The following is a 22,549-nucleotide window of genomic DNA, read 5'->3' as shown; positions in this document are numbered from 1 at the left end:
CAAGCCACAGTCTTCCCCCTCTCAACAGCAGAACCTCTATGAAAGGAACACAGTTGTCACTACAGCTGAATCTGGCTGAAGGCCTTTCACATCAAAGTACCCTGGGCCAGACAAAAGACTGAACACATACAAAAGAGGCCCTGGACCATAACTCCTGTACTGTTGATGAAAAGACACAGCATTTAGCTGTTAGTCCTACAATCATGTATCTGTGCATGGATCACAATGGAATAGCATGTACAAATCCAATGGATTCATTTAACCCTTACATGCTACCTCTAGGACCTCCAAGTATTCTCTCTATAATAAAAATGACCTATGTAAACCATGACATCTCCACAGAATTTTGGTTCTAAGCAGTGCAAAGTGCAAGTGCAAAACTGTGCCAGTATGAACTGAAAACAGTATGAAATGATAGCAGTATGAAATGACAGCAGTATGAAATCAAAACAGTATGGTATGAGCAGGGTATTGTCGGGCTGAGCCATACTCACACAGTTCAGTACAGGTCTGTACAGTACTCTGTATCTCCATAATGCAAAACATTTAAAAAAGTGGCTCCATGCTCCATGCCATAAAAGTGGCTCCCCGCTGGTTCTACAGCTATTTGGGGTAATAGCTTCATATACATAAATGCGGTTTCATTATGGGAATACAATCCAGTCATCATGTAGTTCTCTCTTCTCCTCTGCGAGCATCTCAATGACATCTATGAATCCTCCCAACACAGCTCATCTTGATTCTCACAATCTCTGTTCACTCCCAGTCAACGCTCATCTTGATTCTCACAATCTCTGTTCACTCCCAGTCAACGCTCATCTTGATTCTCACAATCTCTGTTCACTCCCAGTCAACGCTCATCTTGATTCTCACAATCTCTGTTCACTCCCAGTCAACACTCATTTTGATTCTCACAATCTCTGTTTACTCCCAGGTTAACGCTCATCTTGATTCTCTGTTCACTCCCAGTCAACTCTAATCTTGGTGCACTCCATCGTCTTTAGCATCTCTCAGAAACGGACTGTCAAATATGCTGCATGCACTGTGGATGCGTGTCCTGCAAAAGGATCCATTCTCACACATGGTAAGGCTTAAAGGTGTACAGTAGTTCACTTTAGTTTAATCTTATTTTAAATTTATCCCTTGAACTATCACTTTAATTTAAAAAAATGGGGGGGGGTTGGACAATATTGCAGGATGGATTGACTCACCAATGGCCTGGGCCAGGGCAATGACCACCTCCTGGCATGTGGTGTGCTCTGTGACGCCACATACGATCCGCTGCACTCCATCCACCCACACTTTCAGCTCCATGGCTCTCATCGAAGGGGCGTCGTCATTCCTGCTCCACACAAGGGGGCGCTACACAGAATCTCTCCAGCATTCTATAGAACAGAGAGACTGTCAAATGCTGGGTTTACTATATAGCTACGTGAGTTTACTGTGTTCCAAAATGCACACACACAAACACTGAAATACAGAGACTCACAAAGAATGCTAAATTATCCATCTTGCTCAGTAGGCCTAGCTTAAAAATGTACACATCAGAGGTTCTGGGAAATTGCAACTTTCTTGGTGACTACAAGTGAGATGAGACAGCAAAGAAGATGCCAGTTCATTGATGTGAATTAAACCACTCAATATCTCCCCGTATCTCTATCAAAAAGGGGGGCAGGACTAAGTTTGAGAAACCTTGCTCTCGTGTCTTACTGCTTTGTCATATTCCTCTCCCATTACTGCTACAGTCAATATTGGCAGCCGTAGAGTCCCATAGAATCAGAGCATTGCATTTCCAAACTGATGCGGGTTACATGGATAGAAAAATACTTATAAATCAAAAATAAGGAATCTGTTGCTGCACTACATGCACTTTAAAGCTACTTTAGGAGTCCCTCTGTAGCTACTACCAAGGACGAAGGAGAAACTTCAGCAGAAGTTCAGTTACTGTTTCTGGTTTCGAGGTACACATTTAATCATTGGAATAATGGGTTTAATGCAGTGTCTGACAGTCTGTCTCGAAGGCCCTATCTGACGATGGTGGTTCTATTTGGTAATGCCTACGGGAAAGCTTTCTCTGGTCGCTTGCATGAGGAACCCTTTAAACTGCCGACACAAGCACCTTAGCTGAAAGGCAATCATTACAGACCTGGCAAGGCATCAGGCAGATGCAACAGTGCAGATCTGAACCACCAGCCTCCCGGGCCTGGGAAAACACAGATGCCCGGAGTTTAAGCATCATTTTGTATCCCTCTCTCGGAACGGCCATCCATTTTCCCGTTTCGTCCCATTATCCACTTTCTGATCCTTAACTCCCTAATGACACGTGAGGCGGGAACAGCTCCCTTGCCTCTTTAAGCATCTTCATCACACCTGCTGCCAGCTTCACAACAATTCCCTGTCACGTTCCCTCTGGTTCGACACCATCCTGCCGCGGGTATCCCTCCGAGACGCCTCTGGTTACTGAGGCCTTCCCTGACTGAGCTATCTGTTCAGGGGCACCACGCTACGTATACAGGCCTTTGGAATCCCGAAGGCAGTGTTGTGTTGCACTGGGAACTGGCAGAGTGATTTGTAACTGTAGACAGTTACAGCAGAATCTCCATGCCAGAGCCGCCTGTTAACTGGCTGTAAATAGGGCCATTCCCATGCTGCACACAGCTCAGGGGTAGGAGAAAGAGGTGCAGGCTGCCAGGTGTTAAGTGTTCACATGGAAACTGTATTTTGGGAGGCAGAGGAGGAGGCAAGGATATGGGATTATATGATACAATGTAGAAGTATGGTGTTTTTCCAATCTAATAAATTCCATCCCTCAAGCATTTGATAAGATCATAAAAATACCCTTTGTGGAATACTGAGAAATATGGATTGGGGTATAGAATCTTGATCACAGGACCTCTGAAGGCGGGGCCTGGGTGTCAGACTGAGGAGCTCCCTGTGAGATTCTCTCTCCATCCTCTATTCTCAACATCTGTCACATGTTAAGTATAACTGAAACCACCCTTCTTCGACTGAGAGCCTCAAGGGAAAAATAAGCTTGACTACTAAGGATGAAGGATGTCATTACTTCACAAGGGCGAAATTGTGGTGTACATATTGGGCAGGGGAAGTAGACGGGGGGTCCGGGGCATCCTCCCAAAAACGCAAAACAAAGAGCAAATGTATCCAACAAATGTGTACAGTCACAAGCTTGATGTAGTCATTGTGTGCTATGAATATGGGAACAAATACTTAACTTGCTACGACTTTAATACACATAAGTGAATTTGTCGCAATAGTTTTGCTCCCCTAAAATGGGATAATGTACAAAAAGTGCTGTAATTTCTAAACGGTTCACCCGATATGGATTCAAATACTCTCAAATGAAAGCTGACAGTCTGCACATATGGAATTCCATAAGTGTCATTTCATAGTTTTGATGTCTTCACTATTATTCGACAATGTAGAAAATAGTACAAATAAACCCTTGAATGAGTATGTGTCCAAACTTTTGACTGATGCTATATATATATATATATATATATATATATATATATATATATATTTATGCTCTGATTCTATGGGATTGGCTGGCTGCCAATATTGACTGTAGCAGTAATGGGAGAGGAATATGACAAAGAACTCGGTCCTGTGGCCCCCTCTGGGTGCAAATGTTTCTCTCCTTTGGCAATTTTGCCTATGTTAACTCATCCTGTAAGGCTCAAACTCACATCTGACATGATCAGCACCGTACACAGGCACTACAAAATGTATGAATTAGCACTTAGATCAAAGTTATTTCTTCAATGTCAAAGTATTTGTTTGGGGTGAATATCAACAGTCATGGTTCTTTGGTGGATCATGTATAAATGTCATCCGACTCAGAAAACTCTCTTCAAATTGGCTTTGTAGAAAACATCTGTCTTTCATCAGAATATTGATGTAACTTTGGATGCCTAATGCCTTAATAGATGTTATTGAACAATGTGAAATACATAATCAATTATCATCAATGTGGAAAACACGCTGTAACGATGACACAACATCGCTAATCAAGCACAGTACTACTGTTACTGTCTTAATGCCAACTGACACTCAATCATAGTTCTGACCCGAGTTGAACTAACAAAGACCACATACACACAATATTGTGTGTTCCTAATTACCAAGAGGACATGGTATGGACACATCTATGAGAATATTTGTGCTGAAGTGCTGCACCTCCATCGTAAGACTTTCACTTAGTACTGGGTATTAGGCAACCAGATGCAAGCACAGCCTCAGAATTGGCAGTGGAGAAACTTAAGCCCTTGAGCGTCATTTAGCCTACTTACAGTGTTTGAATGCTTCACAGACAAATTAGTATAGCTGCATGCATAAAACATTTGATAGTGTGTTTACCTTAATACCTCAATTCTGGTGGTACCAAATCCACTTTCAGTCAGGAGTGGGAAAATCTGGACCTTTCTTCAGTACAGACCTACCTTGACTATAACTAAATCATGGCGCCAGTCTAAAGGGCAAGAGATTGTGAAGCACGATGACCTAAATATGGCAGGTCTCCTTGGTCTTTTGTGGTTCCCTGCTCAGGGTCAGAGCACATGGCTGAAGCCTGCTTTCCCTGACAGTTGAGGGGCTACAGTATCTACAGTTTACCCAGGAAGGGTGGCCGTCTGGCCTGGCCTCCACTGAAAACCTGGAGCTAAACTTAGGGTTCCCTTTAGCCTGGCCCTCCATTCAACCTACATTCTCTCCATGCCTTGAAGATGGGTGGAGGGGAAGGACTCTACTGCACAGTAAGATCACAGAAGAGTGAAAGGTCGGCAGTTTTGCACAGCTTTGCAGGAGAGAAAATGTGAGAATAGAAGTGGCTGTGGTTGAGCCACAATAAATTGTTCTTTGATATCATGATGTTGCCTGTTATTAAGTTGAGTTATTTCTTTAGTAAATAGGATATCCAAATACTATACTAATCCATTAAAAGTACAGTTGATAAAATAAACAGATATAGTTCCAGATTTTCCACTGGTAAAACCAAAGATGAACCTGAGTGATAGACCAATGCACTACGGAGAGAACTTTAAAGGGTCCAAGGATGTGTTCACAGAGGAGGTTGGTTGTTCTAACAAGTGGTACACAAACAAAGAAGCATGCTGACGAGGGGACCGCCCACATTGGCAGCGCTGGCATGACTGGATGCAAACAATATCTTGCCATGGCAACTAGCCCCTGGATTTGTAAGGCCCCAACCACGCTGACCGGATTGGTTGGCTCAGCCCTGGGAAAGAACAAACATTCACTGGCAATTAGGAAATAATCCATGTTTTTCTGTCACTCCACATTTTTTCTACAATATGGTCAGAGTGGAGTGGACTAGACTGTGGATAAGCATAAACTCTCTTTATCAAAGATCGAGGTAAGAGTGTTCCTCTGTGCAGGTTTTGTCTGGGTAAAATAAAAAGACAATTTAAATACAAGGAGAGGAAAAGTGGTACAGCGGATGACATTGAACATAATGACATCATTCAGCATTTTTACTCCATGTCAGCAATTGATGACCGTCACAGTTACACACACACACACACACACACACACACACACACACACTTGAAGAATCATAGACAAAAACACAGCCCCAGCAACGGACAATAAAAACAGAAGCCACATTTTCTGGGCTGGCTTGGTGGGGTCTTGGTGTGAGTCTTATCACCCAGTGGATATTTTTTGTAAGGGGCCGAACAGAGCCCTCTTAAAGCTAGAATCCGCAGTTGAAACAATTAAGTGTCACACCGCCTCGGTTTTGGTAAAAAGCTGAGGGATGGGCCTGGACAAATGTAACCACTCTCAAATTCATAGGGTTATGGATGCAAGGACTGACCACCCATGATATAAACATTATAGTTTTAACCGTGTTGAGGCTATACAGTGTTTGTTTACATTTACATTGGAGCAAAAAAGTGTATATCTTTGGTCATGATGGGGTAGGACAATTGAACTAAGCTCATGAGGCACTTCTAAGTTAGATTCTTCAGGGATCAATGGGTGCCTTCAGAAAGTATTCATTCCCCTTGACTTATTCCACATTTTGTTCTTACAGCCTGAATTGAAAATGGTTTAAATAGATTTTTTCTCTCACCCATCTAAACACAGTATCCTATAATGACAAAGTAAAAACGTGTTTTCAGAAATGTTTGCAAATGTATTGAATATGAAATAAAGAAATATAACATTTACACAAGTATCAATACGTGTTAGAATCACCGTTATAAGTGATTACAGCAGTGAATCTTTCTGAGTAAGTCTATAAGAGCATTGCACACCTGGATTGTACAACATTTGCAATTTTTTCCATCCTGAAAAACTCCCTTGTCCTTAACGATTACAAGCAACCCATAACATGATACAGCCACCACTATGCTTGAAAATATGGAGAGTGGTACTCAGTAATGTGTTGTATTGGATTTACCCCAAACATAACACTTTGTATTCAGAACATAAAGTTAATTGCAGTGTTAATTTACTGCCTTTTTTCCAAACAGGATGCATGTTTTGGAATATTTCCTTCTTTTCAATGTCAATTAAGTTAGTATTGTGGACAGTGGCATGTATTCATGGATGCCAAGGGAAGCCAGGATTCCCCCCAAAAATGAACCTATTAAAAAAACATAAAATAATATAGATTTTCTCTCTCTGTGTTTCATACTTTTTCTATAATTCACAAGAGGCTGAATGTATCTCACCGGAGAAAGGATCCGAGCGAGTGAAACAGCACCCCTCTGCCTGTGTATGTGTAGGCCATCTGTCTGATGCGGTCTGGTCAAAAATAGTATGACATTGTTGCCGCCCATAGCATTGAATGCAAGCCTCCCTTGATATAAAAAAAGTATAAAATAATAGTCAATCAGCGTTGAGCTAAACTGCACCAAAAAAAAAAGTGTGAAGGGAAGCCAGTTTGGATTTGACTTCACGCCTACACTCTTAGAAAAAAAAGGTGCTATCTAGAACCAAAAAGCATTCTTCGGCTGTCCCCATAGGAGAACCGTTTGAAGAGCCCCTTTTTTATATTTATTTACATTTATTTTTTATTTCACCTTTATTTAACCAGGTAGGCAAGTCGAGAACAAGTTCTCATTTACAATTGCGACCTGGCCAAGATAAAACAAAGCAGTTCAACACATACAACAACAACACAGAGTTACACATGGAGTAAAAACATACAGTCAATAATACAGTAGAAAAATAAGTCTGCATACAATGTGAGCAAATGAGGTGAGATAAGGGAGGTAAAGGCAAAATATGTTTTTTTTTTTAAAGGCCATGGTGGCAAAGTAAATACAATATAGCAAGTACAACACTGGAATGGTAGATTTGCAGTGGAAGAATGTGCAAAGTAGAGATAGAAATAATTGGGTGCAAAGGAGCAAAATAAATAAATAAATACAGTAGGGGGAGAGGTAGTTGTTTGGGCTAAATTATAGATGGGCTATGTTCAGGTGCAGTAATCTGTGAGCTGCTCTGACAGCTGGTACATATAGCTAGTGAGGGAGATGAGTGTTTCCAGTTTCAGAGATTTTTGTAGTTCATTCCAGTCACTGGCAGCAGAGAACTGGAAGGAGAGGCGGCCAAAGGAATAATTGGTTTTGGGGGTGACCAGAGAGATATACCTGCTGGAGCACGTGCTACAGGTTTGGGTTTTGGGTCCAGGTATAACCATTTTTGTTCCAGGTAGAACCTTTTTGGGTTCCACATAGAACCTTTTCCACAGAGGGTGGAAAAGGGGTCAATGTGGAGGAGTGTATCACATCGCATCGAGAGAAATTCGTCATTGACAGAAACAACTTGAATTGTTGCATCTTGTGTTATTTTCCTAAATTAGCCATGGATGGAGGTAGGAATTTGGACTTGTGGTTTTACTTAATTCTCCCTAATGGCCAATGATTATAATGCCGATTCTGATTCAACCATAAATGTATACATTGTGCCCCTGGACTGAGAGGATGGAAGTTCAATATGTAGCTAGATGAAGAAGGCTAATGTTAACTAGCTAACGTTGCCCATGAAAGGAAGTTAGGCTGGCGAGCAATCATTTTAGCAAGGTAACCTAGGACAACAAAAAATAAAAGCATGTACTGTATGACAGAGCCATAGACAGGATGACATTAGTGTTTCTCTACAAGTGGGGTGAGTCAGCATGTTTTTTCTACTTGCACGATCGCACACACACCACAAAAATCTGAACCATGGACAACCACATCAGATTTATCTTATGTTGATTGGACTAAATAGTTTTGAGTATCTTTGAGTTGTCACTGTATTAGACTAAGCATACAGTAGGTGATTTGATGATGTTGAAATGTTGAAGATGATGGTTCTGGAATAGTGGAGGCAGCTCCTGTTTTCTTTGCTACTTTCGGTAACTCTCCGTGGTTCCCAAATCAATGGTTGTTAAGTAGTCTGAAAATGTCAGAAACAACTTGCTTGACGATGCTGTAGTTCATGTAACTGTTGGTTACATTCAATATGCTTTGTGGACTTCACCAGACAGAGGTTGCTCCCCGGTTTTGTGATGAAACAAAAGTGTGGTTGAATTTATTCTGCCACTGTGTCTTCTTGTTGTCTGGGCCTTAGGCCTATATATCAATATATCACGGTCACAATGCATATGAACTAACAGGTCATAAAGCAAACCAAGCAATTATCACAACACATAGGTTGCAATATGGCATTTTTTTCTGGCTTGGCTTCCCCAGTGATTTTCCCCACACACCGCTACAGACTGTGGAGTAACTACAATGTTGTTGATCCATCCTCCGTTTTCTCTGATCACACTCATTAAACTCTGTAGCTGTTTTAAAGTAACCATTGGCCTCATGGTGAAATCTCTGAGCAGTTTCCTTCCTCTCCAGCAGGAAGGACGCCTGTATCTTTGTAGTGACTGGGTGTATTGATACACCTTCCAAAGTATATTTCTCTCTATACGATTTGTATTTCATACACCTTTGACTTTTGGATGTTCTTCTAGGCACTATAGTGTTGCCAATGTAGCAGTATAGCTTCCGTCCCTCTCCTTGCCCCTACCTGGGCTCGAACCAGGAACACATCGACAACATCCACACTCGAAGCAGCGTACCCATCGCTCCACAAAAGCTGCGGCCCTTGCAGAGCAAGTGGAATAACTACTCCAAGTCTCAGAGCGAGTGACGTTTGAAACACTATTAGCGTGCACCCCGCTAACTAGCTAGGCATTTCACATCGGTTACACCAGCCATTAGGCTGATAAGCTTGAATTCATAAACAGCGCTGTGCTTGCGAAGAGCTGCTGGCAAAACACACAAAAGTGCTGTTTGAATGAATGCTTACGAGCCTGCTGCTGCCTACCACCGCTCAGTCAGACTGCTCTATCAAATCATAGACTTAATTATAACATAACACACAGAAATACGAGCCTTTGGTCATTAATATGGTCGAATCCGGAAACTATCATTTCAAAAACAAAACGTTTATTATTTCAGTGAAATACGGAACCATTCGGTATTTTATCTAACGGGTGGCATCCCTAAGTCTAAATATTCTTGTAACATTGCACAACCTTCAATGTTATGTCATAATTACGTAAAGTCTGGCAAATTAGTTCGCAATGAGCCAGGCTGCCCAAACTGTTGCATATACCCCGACTCTGCATGCAATGACACAATTTCATCTGATCAATATTGCCTGCTAACCTGGATTTATTTTAGCTAAATATGCAGGTTTAAAAATATATACTTCTGTGTATTGATTTTAAGAAAGGCATTGGTGTTTATGGTTAGGTACAGTCGTCCAACGATTGTGGTTTTTTCGCAAATGTGCTTTTGTTAAATCATCCCCCAGCGTTGCATCGATTATATGCAACGCAGGACACGCTAGATAAACTAGTAATATCATCAACCATGTGTAGTTAACTAGTGATTATGATAGATTGATCGTTTTTTATAAGATAAGTTTAATGCTGGCTTGTAACTTACCTTGGCTTCTACTGCATTCGCGTAACAGGCAGGCTCCTTGTGGAGTGCAATGAGAGGCAGGTGGTTAGAGCGTTGGACTCGTTAACTGTAAGGTTGCAAGATTGGATCCACCGAGCTGACAAGGTAAAAATCTGTCGTTCTGCCCCTGAACAAGGCAGTTAACCCACCGTTCCTAGGCCTTCATTGAAAATAAGAATGTGTTCTTAACTGACTTGCCTAGTTAAATAAAGGTATAAAAAAAATTACAAATACAAATTCAGCGCCCAAAAATACCGATACCGATTTCCAATTGTTCGGCCATTCCGATTAATCGGTCGACCTCTAGTAGCAAGTAAGGATTCTAAATGTCATTTACCAGCTCTCATTGCAGAGAGTTTATCAGCCTAATTGTGCTGAATTTTTTTTGCCTGTATTTTATACTAATTGTTGGTATGGTGACAATGCCTTCATGCTTCTGAAACCAAGCCAAGGGAACTCTGTCCTTTGAAACAGCTAATAGAAATGTCAAAGTGGGCGGCTAGTCTTTCAAGTGTGAAAAACTGTAAATGTCAAGATTTTACCTCAATTTTACCCTTGGAAAAAGTGACATTTCATTTTGAAGCAAAGATGGTTTGGAATTAAAATGTGTAAAATATCTGACTCAGGGACCTCCCGGGTGGCGCAGTGCTCTAGGGCACTACATCGCAGCGCTAGCTGTGCCACCAGAGACTCTGGGTTCGCGCCCAGGCTCTGTCGCAGCTGGCCGCGACCGGGAGGTGCGTGGGGCGACGCACAATTGGCCAAGTGTCGTCCGGGTTAGGGTGGGCTTGGCCGGTAGGGATATCCTTGTCTCATCGCGCATCAGCGACTCCTGTGGCGTGCCGGGAGCAGTGCACGCTAACCAAGGTCGCCAGGTGCACAGTGTTTTCTTCCGACACATTGGTGCGGCTGGCTTCCGGATTGGATGCGCACTGTGTTAAGAAGCAGTGCGGCTTGGTTGGGTTGTGTTTCGGAGGACGCATGGCTTTCTTTTTTATTTAAAATTATTTTACCTCTTTTTCTCCCCAATTTTGTGGTATCCAATTGTTGTAGTAGCTACTATCTTGTCTCATTGCTACAACTCCCGTACGGGTTCGGGAGAGACGAAGGCTGAATGTCATGCGTCCTCCAATATTCATATCCATATTCAACAGGTGAGATTTTTCCAGGTAAGCCCCTCAGCAGGAGGACCACAGACTTGTCCCACTCTCTGCCTGTCTAAAATTACATTTAATTTCACTTAATCTGACGCCAGCTTTACTGAGTACAGACGGATCCCCGAGCAGCCAAAATCACTTCATTTCCTGGTGATATACTGTAGGTTGGAGTAATGAACTAGGCAGAGCTGAACTGCTACTGATCCAGTTCTGAGGCTGGGAGGCTAGCTGCAGATAGCAGACATGGCATCGCAAACAACATGGCATTGGCAGAGGAGTTCCTAGGATGGGCTCGCCTGGAATTATATCACAGAGATTTCCCAAAATGTAAAAAAAACTGGGTGTTTACAACACGTTACAACACCTGTTAACCACGTGACTAACATTTCTTACTCACAATACCTGAAACTTGTGCCTAGACGTACCTTTCCAGCAGCATATTCAGCGAATTTAGTTTTTACTTATATAACAGGGAGCTTCATCTTAGTCAGTCACCAAACAGACAGTTTTGGTCTCTCTGGTGCCCTTTAAGACCGATGGAAGGAAGGGAGAAAGAAATTCAGCTCCTTTGGACCGAATCAGCTAGTCTGATCAGTAGTTCCAAATGCCTCACTGTCATCAGAGTTTAAAAGACGTTCAGTTTATAATGAAGGCAGGCAAGGACGTTAAGCGAGCCTTCACATATGGCCAACTAATGTTAAAGCTGATGCTTAGTTTTAAAATTCATAGTCAGCCAATATGAAAAAAAAATGAAATAATATGCACTTTGCCACACAGAGAGCTGTCAGTTTTGTTAGAATCAGGGGAGGTTATTATTAGTAGTAGATTGGTAGCCTTACAGTCAGTTAAGAGAAGTTAATTTAAAGTCACCCAGTGAGATTAATGAGGCAATAATTTACTGCGCCGTTGTGGTGACTCACTGGGCACAGCGAGAGTCTATTTCCAGATCTCATTCAGCTGGAAATGACTGAGCAAATGCTGCTCCAAGAACAATTCTATCACTTGGCTGTTCATCTATAGTTGGAAAATATTAACTTTCAAATCAATTCTGTTATATAGGCTTCAAGAGTTTCCAAAAACAAAAGGACCTTCCCTAGTAGGCCTTTTCTTGAAAGACCAGGGGATGCTTGAATGAGCTCACTCAAGTGTTGCGTAGTTGGACTAACAGGGTGGTACTGTTATGTCTTGCTTGGCCAGATTAACTAGATGACTTTACCTGAGATCGGAAGATTTGCCTTTTGTTTTGAAAGGGTTCAGTACATGCTTAGAACATTGTGCTTTGGAAGGGTTCAGTACATGCTTAGAACATTGTGCTTTGGAAGGGTTGAGTACAAAGAAGAGACACATGGTAGAGCTCCACATGACTGTCACACTAGGGTGGGCATTCTAGTTTCTTTATTTCTATGTTGTTTTCTGTTTGTATGTTTTGGCCGGGTATGGTTCTCAATCAGGGACAGCGGTCTATCGGGGGGGGGGGGGGGTTACAGGAGTAATTGAAGGGAAAGACTGCAGCTTCTATTGAATCACAATTTCAGCAGACCAGGGGGAGTTCAACAGGATATGAAGTATCTTCAAGTTAAAACACAGAATGTGCCTTCAACTGATGCTGCTACTTCTACAACAGTCTGGTGGTCTACTGTAGTCGGCAGACATGATCAAAACCATATCTTCCACTACTGATGGCAAAACCAGCGTAAAAACTAAATAGATTTTTGAATCCACATGCTTGGTTCATAACGTTGTTTTTTTTTATAAATGCACAGCCACCTTTTCCAGTTCTAAGGCCAACCTTAACGAATAGTGAACTAAGACACATGGCTAAATCAGCTCACTCTGTTGGTCACATGCTTAAAATCCCATCACTCAGGATGGCGCACCTAATCATCTTCCACTGCATCGCTCCTAGTGAGAAAATGTGGGGCCTCAAAAGGTTGAACGTAAGCAGCTTGGGGAGAGCAATAAGCTGTTAACCCTGTAAGAAGAGGAGCTTATGTCGACAACAGGGGATGGAGAAAGCCAAGTAGTACTAAACAAGCCACAGCGTGCAATCTGTCATGTGTTTTCACAAGTTCATCTGGGTTCTCAATTGTCCTTTCAGTAACTGGTGTAACAAGGCGCTCAATAGTTAATGGAATGTACGAAACATTAGGAACATCTGCACTTTCCATTACATAGACTGACCAGGTGAATCCAGGTGAAAGCTATGATCCGTTATTGATGTCACTTGTTAAATGTATTTATATTTTATTTCACCTTTATTTAACCAGGTAGGCTGGTTGAGAACAAGTTCTCATTTACATCTGCGACCTGGCCAAGATAAAGCAAAGCAGTGCGACATAAACAACAACACAGAGTTACACATGGACAAACGTACAGTCAATAACACAAAATAAAAAAAGAAAGTCTATATACAGTGTGTGCAAATAGTGTGAGGAGGTAAGGCCATAGTAGCGAAGTAATTACAATTGAGCAAATTAACACTGGACTGATAGATGTGCAGATGATGATGTGCAAGTAGAAATGCTGGTGTGCAAAAGAGCAGAAAAGTAAATAAAAACAATATGGGGATGAGGTAGGTAGATTGGATGGACTATTTACAATTGGGCTATGTACAGCTACAGGGATCAGTTAGCTTCTCAGATAGCTGATGTTTAAAGTTAGTGAGGGAAATAGAAGTCTCCAGCTTCAGCAATTTTTGCAATTCATTCCAGTCATTGGCAGCAGAGAACTGGAAGGAAAGGCGGCCAAATGAGGTGTTGGCTTTGGGGATGACCAGTGAGATTTTCCACTTCAATCCATGTAGATGAAGGAGGAGAAAGGTTCAAGAAGGATTTTTAAGCTTTGAGACAATTGAGACATGGATTGTGTGTGTGCCATTCAGAGGCTGAATGGGTAAGGCGCACCGGTTTGAGTGTGTCAAGAACTGCAACGCAGCTGGGGTTTTCATTTTCACACGCAACAGTTTCCTGTGTGTATCAAGAATGGTCCAGCACCCATTGGACTTCCAGCCAACTTGACACAACGGTGGGAAGCATTGGAGTAAACACAGGCCACCATCCCTATGGCACGCATTCAACATTTTTGCGAGCCATCGGAAAACCTTCCTGGTCTTTGTGGTTGAATCTGTGTTTGAAATTCACTGCATGACTGGGGGACCTTACATATACTTGTGAATCTAGGCTAACAATTTGAATCAGCTATGTAGTGCTAGGTCAAAAAACAAAATGTGCACCCAGAGGGCTCCAGGACCAAGTTTGGGAAACACTATCCTAGGCCACTATTGTGAGCTTAATGTATGAGGAGTTCATGAGGGAGTTCAAGTAGGCTAGCAATTTGTGCTATTGTATAACAGCATCTAGATCAGAGATTCCATGCATGGGTGAGAGGCAGGGGTACACAACTCCTGTCCGGCTAGAGGACCACAGTATATAGACTAATTAAGACCTGGTGTGTAGACCCTCAAGACACACTAGTTGAAATAATAACTAGCTTAGCTAATAATTACTTGCTATATGGCGTGTGTACCCTTTGTTTTACCTTTAAAAAAAATGGTTTCATCCAAAGACAATGAGCCCTAAACATGTGCAACCTTCCAACACTCCCCCAGGTATGCTCGACAGATAGGAGTTTTAGCCCATGTGCAATTTTCACTTTAAAATGTATGCCAAACAAAAATAAATGACTGCAAAGTTAAACAAAACATACACTTCTATGCACAATGACTACTTTTAACAATTTCCACTGAAAACTTTACAAAAACACATTTACTTGAAGAACAGTGCAGATGCAATGTTTGGTAACAGAATGACAGACAGCACAAACAGTCATTCTGTTACCAAACTTTGCATCTGCACTGTACTTCAAGTAAATGTGTTTTTGTCACATTTTCCGTGTATGTGGTTAAAAAGTAGTCCTCATTTCTTTGGTTTATTTCAAGGATGAACTTTAATTCCAAATGTGGGTCCTGGTAGGCCACCTGTAATTACAGCCCAGTGTATATACTCTAGCAATGAAATAAGATCCACGACTCTGGAGAAACATGCTCAGTCTCCCCACAGGGGGAAGAGGAGGTCTACAGTGCGGGGGAGTAATAGTTGAATCCTGGGGGTCTCTCTTGATGTCTGAAGCTGCCTGAAAACAACTGTTTCTGCCCCACACACTGTACAACCCTGGTAACCCCTCAAAGATGTTGGACCCTCTGACTATTTAATTGTTTTTATTTAAAACACACACTATAAAAAGTACTTAATCCCCAAAACTGGTCTGTTCTTTTAGGTTTAGCAAAGGACATTTTCTGGTGTTGTTTAATTCCAGTTGTACTGTATGCCTCTGTTCAACTCTTATCCAGCATTTTATTGGCAAGCAAATCCACCCGTAGAACTCCAACAATGCCTCATTTCCTGTGATGCCACTCATCAGGTATGTCACCATTAACAGGGATTCCATAAAACCTGTGTTTATGTTGTTTGCCGGCTGTGCTACAAGCATGACTACAGTCTCACAGTCCTTTACCTCACAGATTAGTATCAATCCTGAAAGAGCTTTGAACCGTTACACAATGTAAATTCCCGTCTAACACAGCCCCATACATGGACCGTGTATTGATGTGAGGAGATAGGTGCAGAAAAGTGCATGGAAGCTTGTCAGTGACACTACAAACACGTGTTGGCACTTACAGTAGTCTGCTTGACTTCAGTGGGTTGTCTGTGTTTGATTGCACATTGGCATACCATGTAAATCATCCAGTAGCTGGTTGTTCACTCGTGAAGGGCAAAATAACCAAATCAAAATATATTGGACTGTTTTAAATCATAACAGCACACAGCCACAACGTGAAAATATGTGAGAGTTTGCTTTTTCTGAAACTGTTGTCCCTTTTACAACTTGTAGTTCCACTTTCAGTGGTTCTTCACTTTACGATACGCCTATTATTTCCATTGCTTTAATAGGAAATTACCGGTGTGTATATTCAAATGAATCCCAAAGAAACAAACAATGAATTGGTTATTGCATTGTGCGATTACCATTGTACCCTGTAACTTTTCAGTAAATACCTGGTAACTTATGTACCATGTAATAAAGTGCTACTCTAAATGTCCTTGGCAAGAAGCTCAATAGGGACTCAGACTCCAACTTGTTAGACAAACAGTCAGCAGAAAACAGAACTGCCACATCAAACAAAGAAATGAGACAGAATGTTCGATTCAAACAAGCAGAATTTATGCTTTGGCCTGAAAAAAATACAATAAATCACCACTGTCACATAAAATAGGTAAATGGTGAAATATTGCAGGTATTCAGAATTATTCATACCCCTTGACCTATTCCACAATTTTATGTGATACAGCCTGAATTCAAAATGGACAAGTGAAAACATGTTTTTAGACATTTTTGCAAATGTGTTGAAAATGAAATACAGAACATTTACATAAGTATTCACACCAGATGCAATACTTTTTTTTAAATCACCTTTGGCAGTGATTACATAGTCTTTCTCTAAGATCTTTGCACACCTCGATTGTACAATATTCTTCAAGTTCTGTCAAGTTGGTTGTTGATCATTGCTAAACAGCAATTTTCAAGTCTTGCCATAGATCCATAGATTTTTAAGCGCATTTATGTCAAATCTGTAACTAGGCCACTGAGGAACATTCAATGTCATCTTAGTAAACAACCAGTGTATATTTGGCCTTGTTTTTTAGGTTGTTGTCCTGCTGATTAGGTGAATGTGTCTCCCAGTGTCTGTTGGAAAGCAGATGGAACCAGGTTTTCCCTCTAGGATTTTGCCTGAGCTTAGCTATATTCCGTTATTTATTTTTGTATCCTAAAATACTCCCTATTCCTTGCCGATGACAAGCATACCCATAACATGATGCAGCCAACACCATGCTTGACAATATGAAGAGTGGTACTCCCTGATGTGTTGTGTTGCCCCAAACATAACACTTTCTATTCAGGACATAAAGTTAATTTCTTTGCCACATTTTTCGAAGTTTTACTTTAGTGCCTTATTGCAAACAGTATGCATGTTTTGGAATATTTGTATTCTGTACAGTCGTGGACAAAAGTTTTGAGAATGACATAAATATTAATTTTCAAAGTCTGCTGCCAGTGTCTTTAGATATTTTTGTCAGATGTTAGTTACTATGGAATACTGAAGTATAATTATAAGCATTTCATAAGTGTCAAAGGCTTTTATTGATAATTACATGAAGTTGATGCAAAGAGTCAATATTTTTCAAGACCTCTGGAATCCGCCCTGGCATGTTGTCAATTAACTTCTGGGCCACATGGCAGCCTGATGGCAGCCCATTCTTGCGTAATCAATGCTTGGAGTTTGTCAGAATTTGTGTGTGTGGGGGGGGGGGGGGGGGGGGGATCTCTTGTGGATTGACCACAAGTTCTCAATGGGATTAAGGTCTGGAGAGTTCCCTGGCCATGGACCCAAAATATCAATGTTTTGTTCCCCGAGACACTTAATTATCACTTTTGCCTTATGGCAAGGTGCTCCATCATGCTGGAAAAGGCATTGTTCGTCACCAAACTGTTCTTGGATGGTTGGGAGAAGTTGCTCTCGGAGGATGTGTTGGTACCATTCTTTGTTCATGGCTGTGTTCTTAGGCAAAATTGTGAGTGAGCCCACACCCTTGGCTGAGAAGCATCCCCACACATGAATGGTCTCAGGATGCTTTACTGTTGCCATGACACAGGACTGATGGTCCTGTCTTCACCGAACAAGCTTTTTTCCAGATGCCCCAAACAATCGGAAAAGGGATTCATCAGAGAAAATGACTTTACCCCAGACCTCAGCAGTCCAATCCCTGTACCTTTTGCAGAATATCAGTCTGTCCCTGATGTTTTTCCTGGAGAGAAGTGGCTTTTTTGCTGCCCTTCTTGACACCAGGCCATCCTCCAAAAAGTCTTTGCCTCACTGTGCGTGCAGATGCACTCACACCTGCCTGCTGCCATTCCTGAGCAAGCTCTGTACTGGTGGTGCCCCGATCCCGCAGCTGAATCAAATTTAGGAGATGGTCCTGGCGCTTGCTGGACTTTCTTGGGCGCCCTGAAGTCTTCTTCACAACAATTTAACTGTTCTCCTTGAAGTTCTTGATGATCCGATAAATGGCAGCAATATCCTTGCCTGTGAAGCCCTTTTTGTGCAAAGCAATGATGATGGCACGTGTTTCCTTGCAGGTAACCATGTTTGACAGAGGAAGAACAATGATTCCAAGCACCACCCCCCTTTTGAAGCTTCCAGACTGTTATTCAAACTCAATCAGCATGACAGAGTGATCTCCAGCCTTGTCCTCATCAACACTCACACCTGTGTTAACGAGAGAATCACTGACATTATGTCAGCTGGTCCTTTTGTGGCAGGGCTGACACGCAGTGGACTTTTGGGGGGGGGGGGGGGGGGGGGGTTCAGTTCATTTGCATGGCAAAGAGGGACTTTGCAATTAATTGCAATTTCATCTGATCACTCTTCATAACATCCTGGAGTATGTGCAAATTGCCATCATACAAAGTAACTTTTGGCCTCATGGTTTCCTTCCTCCCCAGAAACTGAGTTAGGAAGGACCCCTGCATCTTTGTAGTGACTGGGTGATTGATACACCATCCAAAGTTTAATGAATAACTTCACCATGATCAAAGGAATATTCAATGTCTGCTTTTTAATTATTACCCCTCTACCATTAGGTGCTCTTTGTGAGGCATTGGGAAAACCTCCCTGGTCTTTGGTTGAATCTGTGTTTGAAATTCACTGCTCGACTGAGGGTCCTTACAGATGTGTGGGGTACAGAGGTGAGGTAGTCATTCAAAAATCATGACAACCACTATTAAATCGCACACAGAGTGAGTCCATGCAACTTATTATGTGACTTGTTAAGAACATTTTTACTGCTGACATTTCAGCTTTTCATTTTTTATTCATTTGTAAAAAAATTCTAAAAACATAATTCCCCTGACATTATGGGGTATTGCGCATAGGCCAGTGACACACTATCTCAATTTAAGCCATTTTAAATTCAGGCTGTAACAACAAAATGTGGACACGTCAAGGGGTGTGAATACTTTGTGAAGGCTCTGTAGATTCTTTCCAACATAGATGGTTCCAGTCTTGGGAGAGAGCATGAATGCTATGGCACAGTACTGTATCTTAAACAAAGTCTAGTACATGAACATGATGACAGGTTTGATTGAATCCAACCCCTTGTGTCACACAGAACTTTCATATGGGCTGGAGCATTACACAAGATTGCTAGTTGCTGGATACATTTATAAAAAATGTATTTGCTCACCAATGTTTAATATATATATATATATTTGAAATCATTTTCAGGTCCTGTTGACATGTTGAAGCGAGTTACAGTAGTGACCGCACGTACAAATTCCATTGACATTCAAAGTGGGCAAGGTATTCTGCAACCAGTCCAGAGATTTGTTTAGGTCACATCGCCTACTCTTTTATTTTATTTTTATTTCACCTTTATTTAACCAGGTAGGCTAGTTGAGAACAAGTTCTCATTTGCAACTGCGACCTGGCCAAGATAAAGCATAGCAGTGTGAACAGACAACACAGAGTTACACATGGAGTAAACAATTAACAAGTCAATAATACAGTAGAAAAAAGGAGAGTCTATATACATTGTGTGCAAAAGGCATGAGGAGGTAGGCGAATAATTACAATTTTGCAGATTAACACTGGAGTGATAAATGATCAGATGGTTATGTAAAGGTAGAGATAGAGATATTGGTGTGCAAAAGAGCAGAAAAGAAAATAAATAAAAACAGTATGGGGATGAGGTAGGTAAAAATGGGTGGGCTATTTACCAATATACAGCGATCGGTTAGCTGCTCAGATAGCAGATGTTTGAAGTTGGTGAGGGAGATAAAAGTCTCCAACTTCAGCGATTTTTGCAATTCGTTCCAGTCACAGGCTATTCAATTAGGGAAAATTCCCCTAATCCCATCTGGCAATATTTTTCATGTGATCAGACTTTTTTTTAGAACCCTAACTTAATATTTGAGGCCACCCAAACTGTATGTGGGTGTGTATTTCTCTTGGTAGAAATAACATAGATTAATTAACTTAGAGAGAATGAAAATGCATTGGCTATACCACAGGCAATTTTACATTTGCAGCTATAGGCACCATCCTACTTGAGATATGGTGGGCTCTTTTTTCGCTCTTAACGCTGTACTGCGAAGTGGCCTTCGCATTGACTGCGCCTATTGCAAAAATCCATTTACCTCTTTCCAGCCGCAGTCCTCCGGCTAAAAGTGTATGAGAAACTCCCCTCTTTCTCTGGTCCCACTCTGAATTCGCTCAGGCATTCAATCGGGTGATAGATAATTGTTCTCTGCGGGATATTTTATCGCATAATCCAAATGTTTATATATTGTGCAAATAGGCTACCTAATTAAAGTTCGCACTCTGCATATCCACGCGTGTTTACTGTGCAATCTGTTGTAGGACATCTGATTCCAGCTCATTTTTGTGTAATGTTGGCAGCTGTAAGGGGACCGCAGAGTATCACTTCTGGGTAAATTCCTTCAGCCTTCACAATAAAGGTCCCTCATATAATATTTAAAAAACGCTATCTTCTCACCAGTCAACTCATCATAGTTAAGCTTAAGTGGAGGAAATAAAGGTAGACTACACTTGCTGATACAGCTATCTGCTTTAGATAGGGCTTCTGGGTTGATCCCTACTTTCATGGACGCACAATTCATTTGTTGCACAGTTCAATATGTTATTGCAATACAACAAAATACAAATGACATTTTAATATGATAATGTAGCAATTAAATTGAGCTTAAACTGCGGCCTGGACTCAAACTCAGGTCCCAGTCTAGTTCTAAGGGTAGGTAGCCTACAGTGGTGGCTGGTGGCACTTAAAATGGGGAGGATGGCTCTTTGTAATGGCTGGAACAGAATAAATGGAATGGTCTCAAACACACCTGGTTTCTGTGTTCTATGTGTTCGTTCACGCCATTCCATTCATGGCAATAAGCCGTCCTCCCCTCATCAGCCTCCTCTGGTAACCTACCCTTAGAACTAGAGGGACCTGAGTTTGAGTCCAGGGTGCAAGCTAGGATCGTTACACTACCCCGCTCCTTTGGTATGTGCACAGACTGTATCAAAGTGAGCATTTATTAAAAACATGGATTTCCTATAATTTACTAAGCAGTTTCACTGGGGACTTTTATTTTGATGGCAGTTATCAGAATAAGAAGTTATATTATTGCCAGTTGTTGGTTATTGCTGCCAGGATTACAGATCTCTCATTGCACAAGCTTGTAAATAACATTGTAATGTAGATGGGAAACTGCAAGGCATTGTGGACAGGTTTAAAGCCACACATACCAATTGGATCCGCAGATCCACTTTTCCTCAGGTTTTGAGCACTTAACAGTCAGCAATGTGCAGGAATGTGCTATGTTTATCAGTAAACTCATTAACTGTCTCATCTGCATCACCCTAAAATTGTTATCTAACACAAAATAAAACGTGTGGTGAACTTTGGTTGATGATGTAAAATGATCTACAACCCTACCAATGTTCTGCTTTTGAGGACACCCGCCTTTAGCTAATAGGCCTTTGTGATTCTCTGCAACCATTTTTGTTCAATAAAAAGCTAACAGGAGGTGTGTGTGTAGGGGGGTGGGGGGGGTTGTTCAAAGCCTAAGATGATACAAATGATGTACATAAGACACTTTGGAGGTACTTAGAAGGCACAACCATATATGCCTTTTTTTAGGAACAACATTCGTCTCTCTCTTTCTGTAAACAGACCAGCCTCCAATCTCCAGTCTACCATCACTGCTCAGGATGGAAGCACTATAATTGCTCCAGTAATCAACAACTCATTGTAGGAGATTCCCTTAACACTAACTCTCTCTCTCTCTCTATCGCTCTCTCTCTCTCCGTCTCTCTCTGTCTCTCTCTGCAGTGTGTTGCGTGAGTTGGTCCATTTTACTTACCCCCAGTGTGCAGAGAAACCCAGAACCCATCTTGTGCTTCATCCAGTACCACTGCAATATGGAGATACATTTAAAGACATACAAAACAAAGACAAAATACATATTTCATTATAAGTGCATATGCATGAAGAATTATAATGCATGGATGCGCTAATAGCTTGTATTGTATTGTGCATTATATTCAATTTTGCATATGCAGGAGCTTATAATGCATTATAATGAGAGCACTGATAGGAGATGCTACCATACATACAGTATAAGTAAATGTAGCTGAATGGTTTTGAATTTGTTGCAGAGGATAACACTACTGAGAGCAATACATCACACCGGGAGAGAGTGAAGGGGTTAATAAAGAACATGAGATTCTGCAAATTGAGGATACATACAGAAGAAAAACATCATCAGACA

General features: G+C 41.4%; 1 protein-coding gene across 2 annotated transcripts in view; it reads right to left on the bottom strand.

Moving 5' to 3' along the window:
- LOC110499947 (ras association domain-containing protein 8) overlaps positions 1-20,659 on the bottom strand; it is a 32,934-nt gene extending 12,275 nt beyond the window's left edge. The window contains exons 1-2 of one of the 2 annotated variants that reach the window (XM_021577006.2): positions 20,408-20,659; positions 1,212-1,401 (exon numbers count right to left, since the gene is read on the bottom strand). In XM_021577006.2, the coding sequence (XP_021432681.1) occupies positions 1,212-1,323 (112 nt within the window). In that variant the 5' untranslated portion in view covers positions 1,324-1,401; positions 20,408-20,659. The remainder of the gene's footprint in view (positions 1-1,211; positions 1,402-20,407) is intronic. The other variant, XM_021577005.2, reaches the window with a different exon arrangement.
- Positions 20,660-22,549: the final 1,890 nt, after the last annotated feature.

Source organism: Oncorhynchus mykiss, chromosome 21 (genome assembly GCF_013265735.2).
Source record: "Oncorhynchus mykiss isolate Arlee chromosome 21, USDA_OmykA_1.1, whole genome shotgun sequence".
Taxonomy (NCBI): Eukaryota; Metazoa; Chordata; class Actinopteri; order Salmoniformes; family Salmonidae; genus Oncorhynchus; species Oncorhynchus mykiss.
The sequence above is the reverse complement of the archived record's forward strand: the minus strand, read 5'-3'. Positions and strand labels throughout refer to the sequence as shown.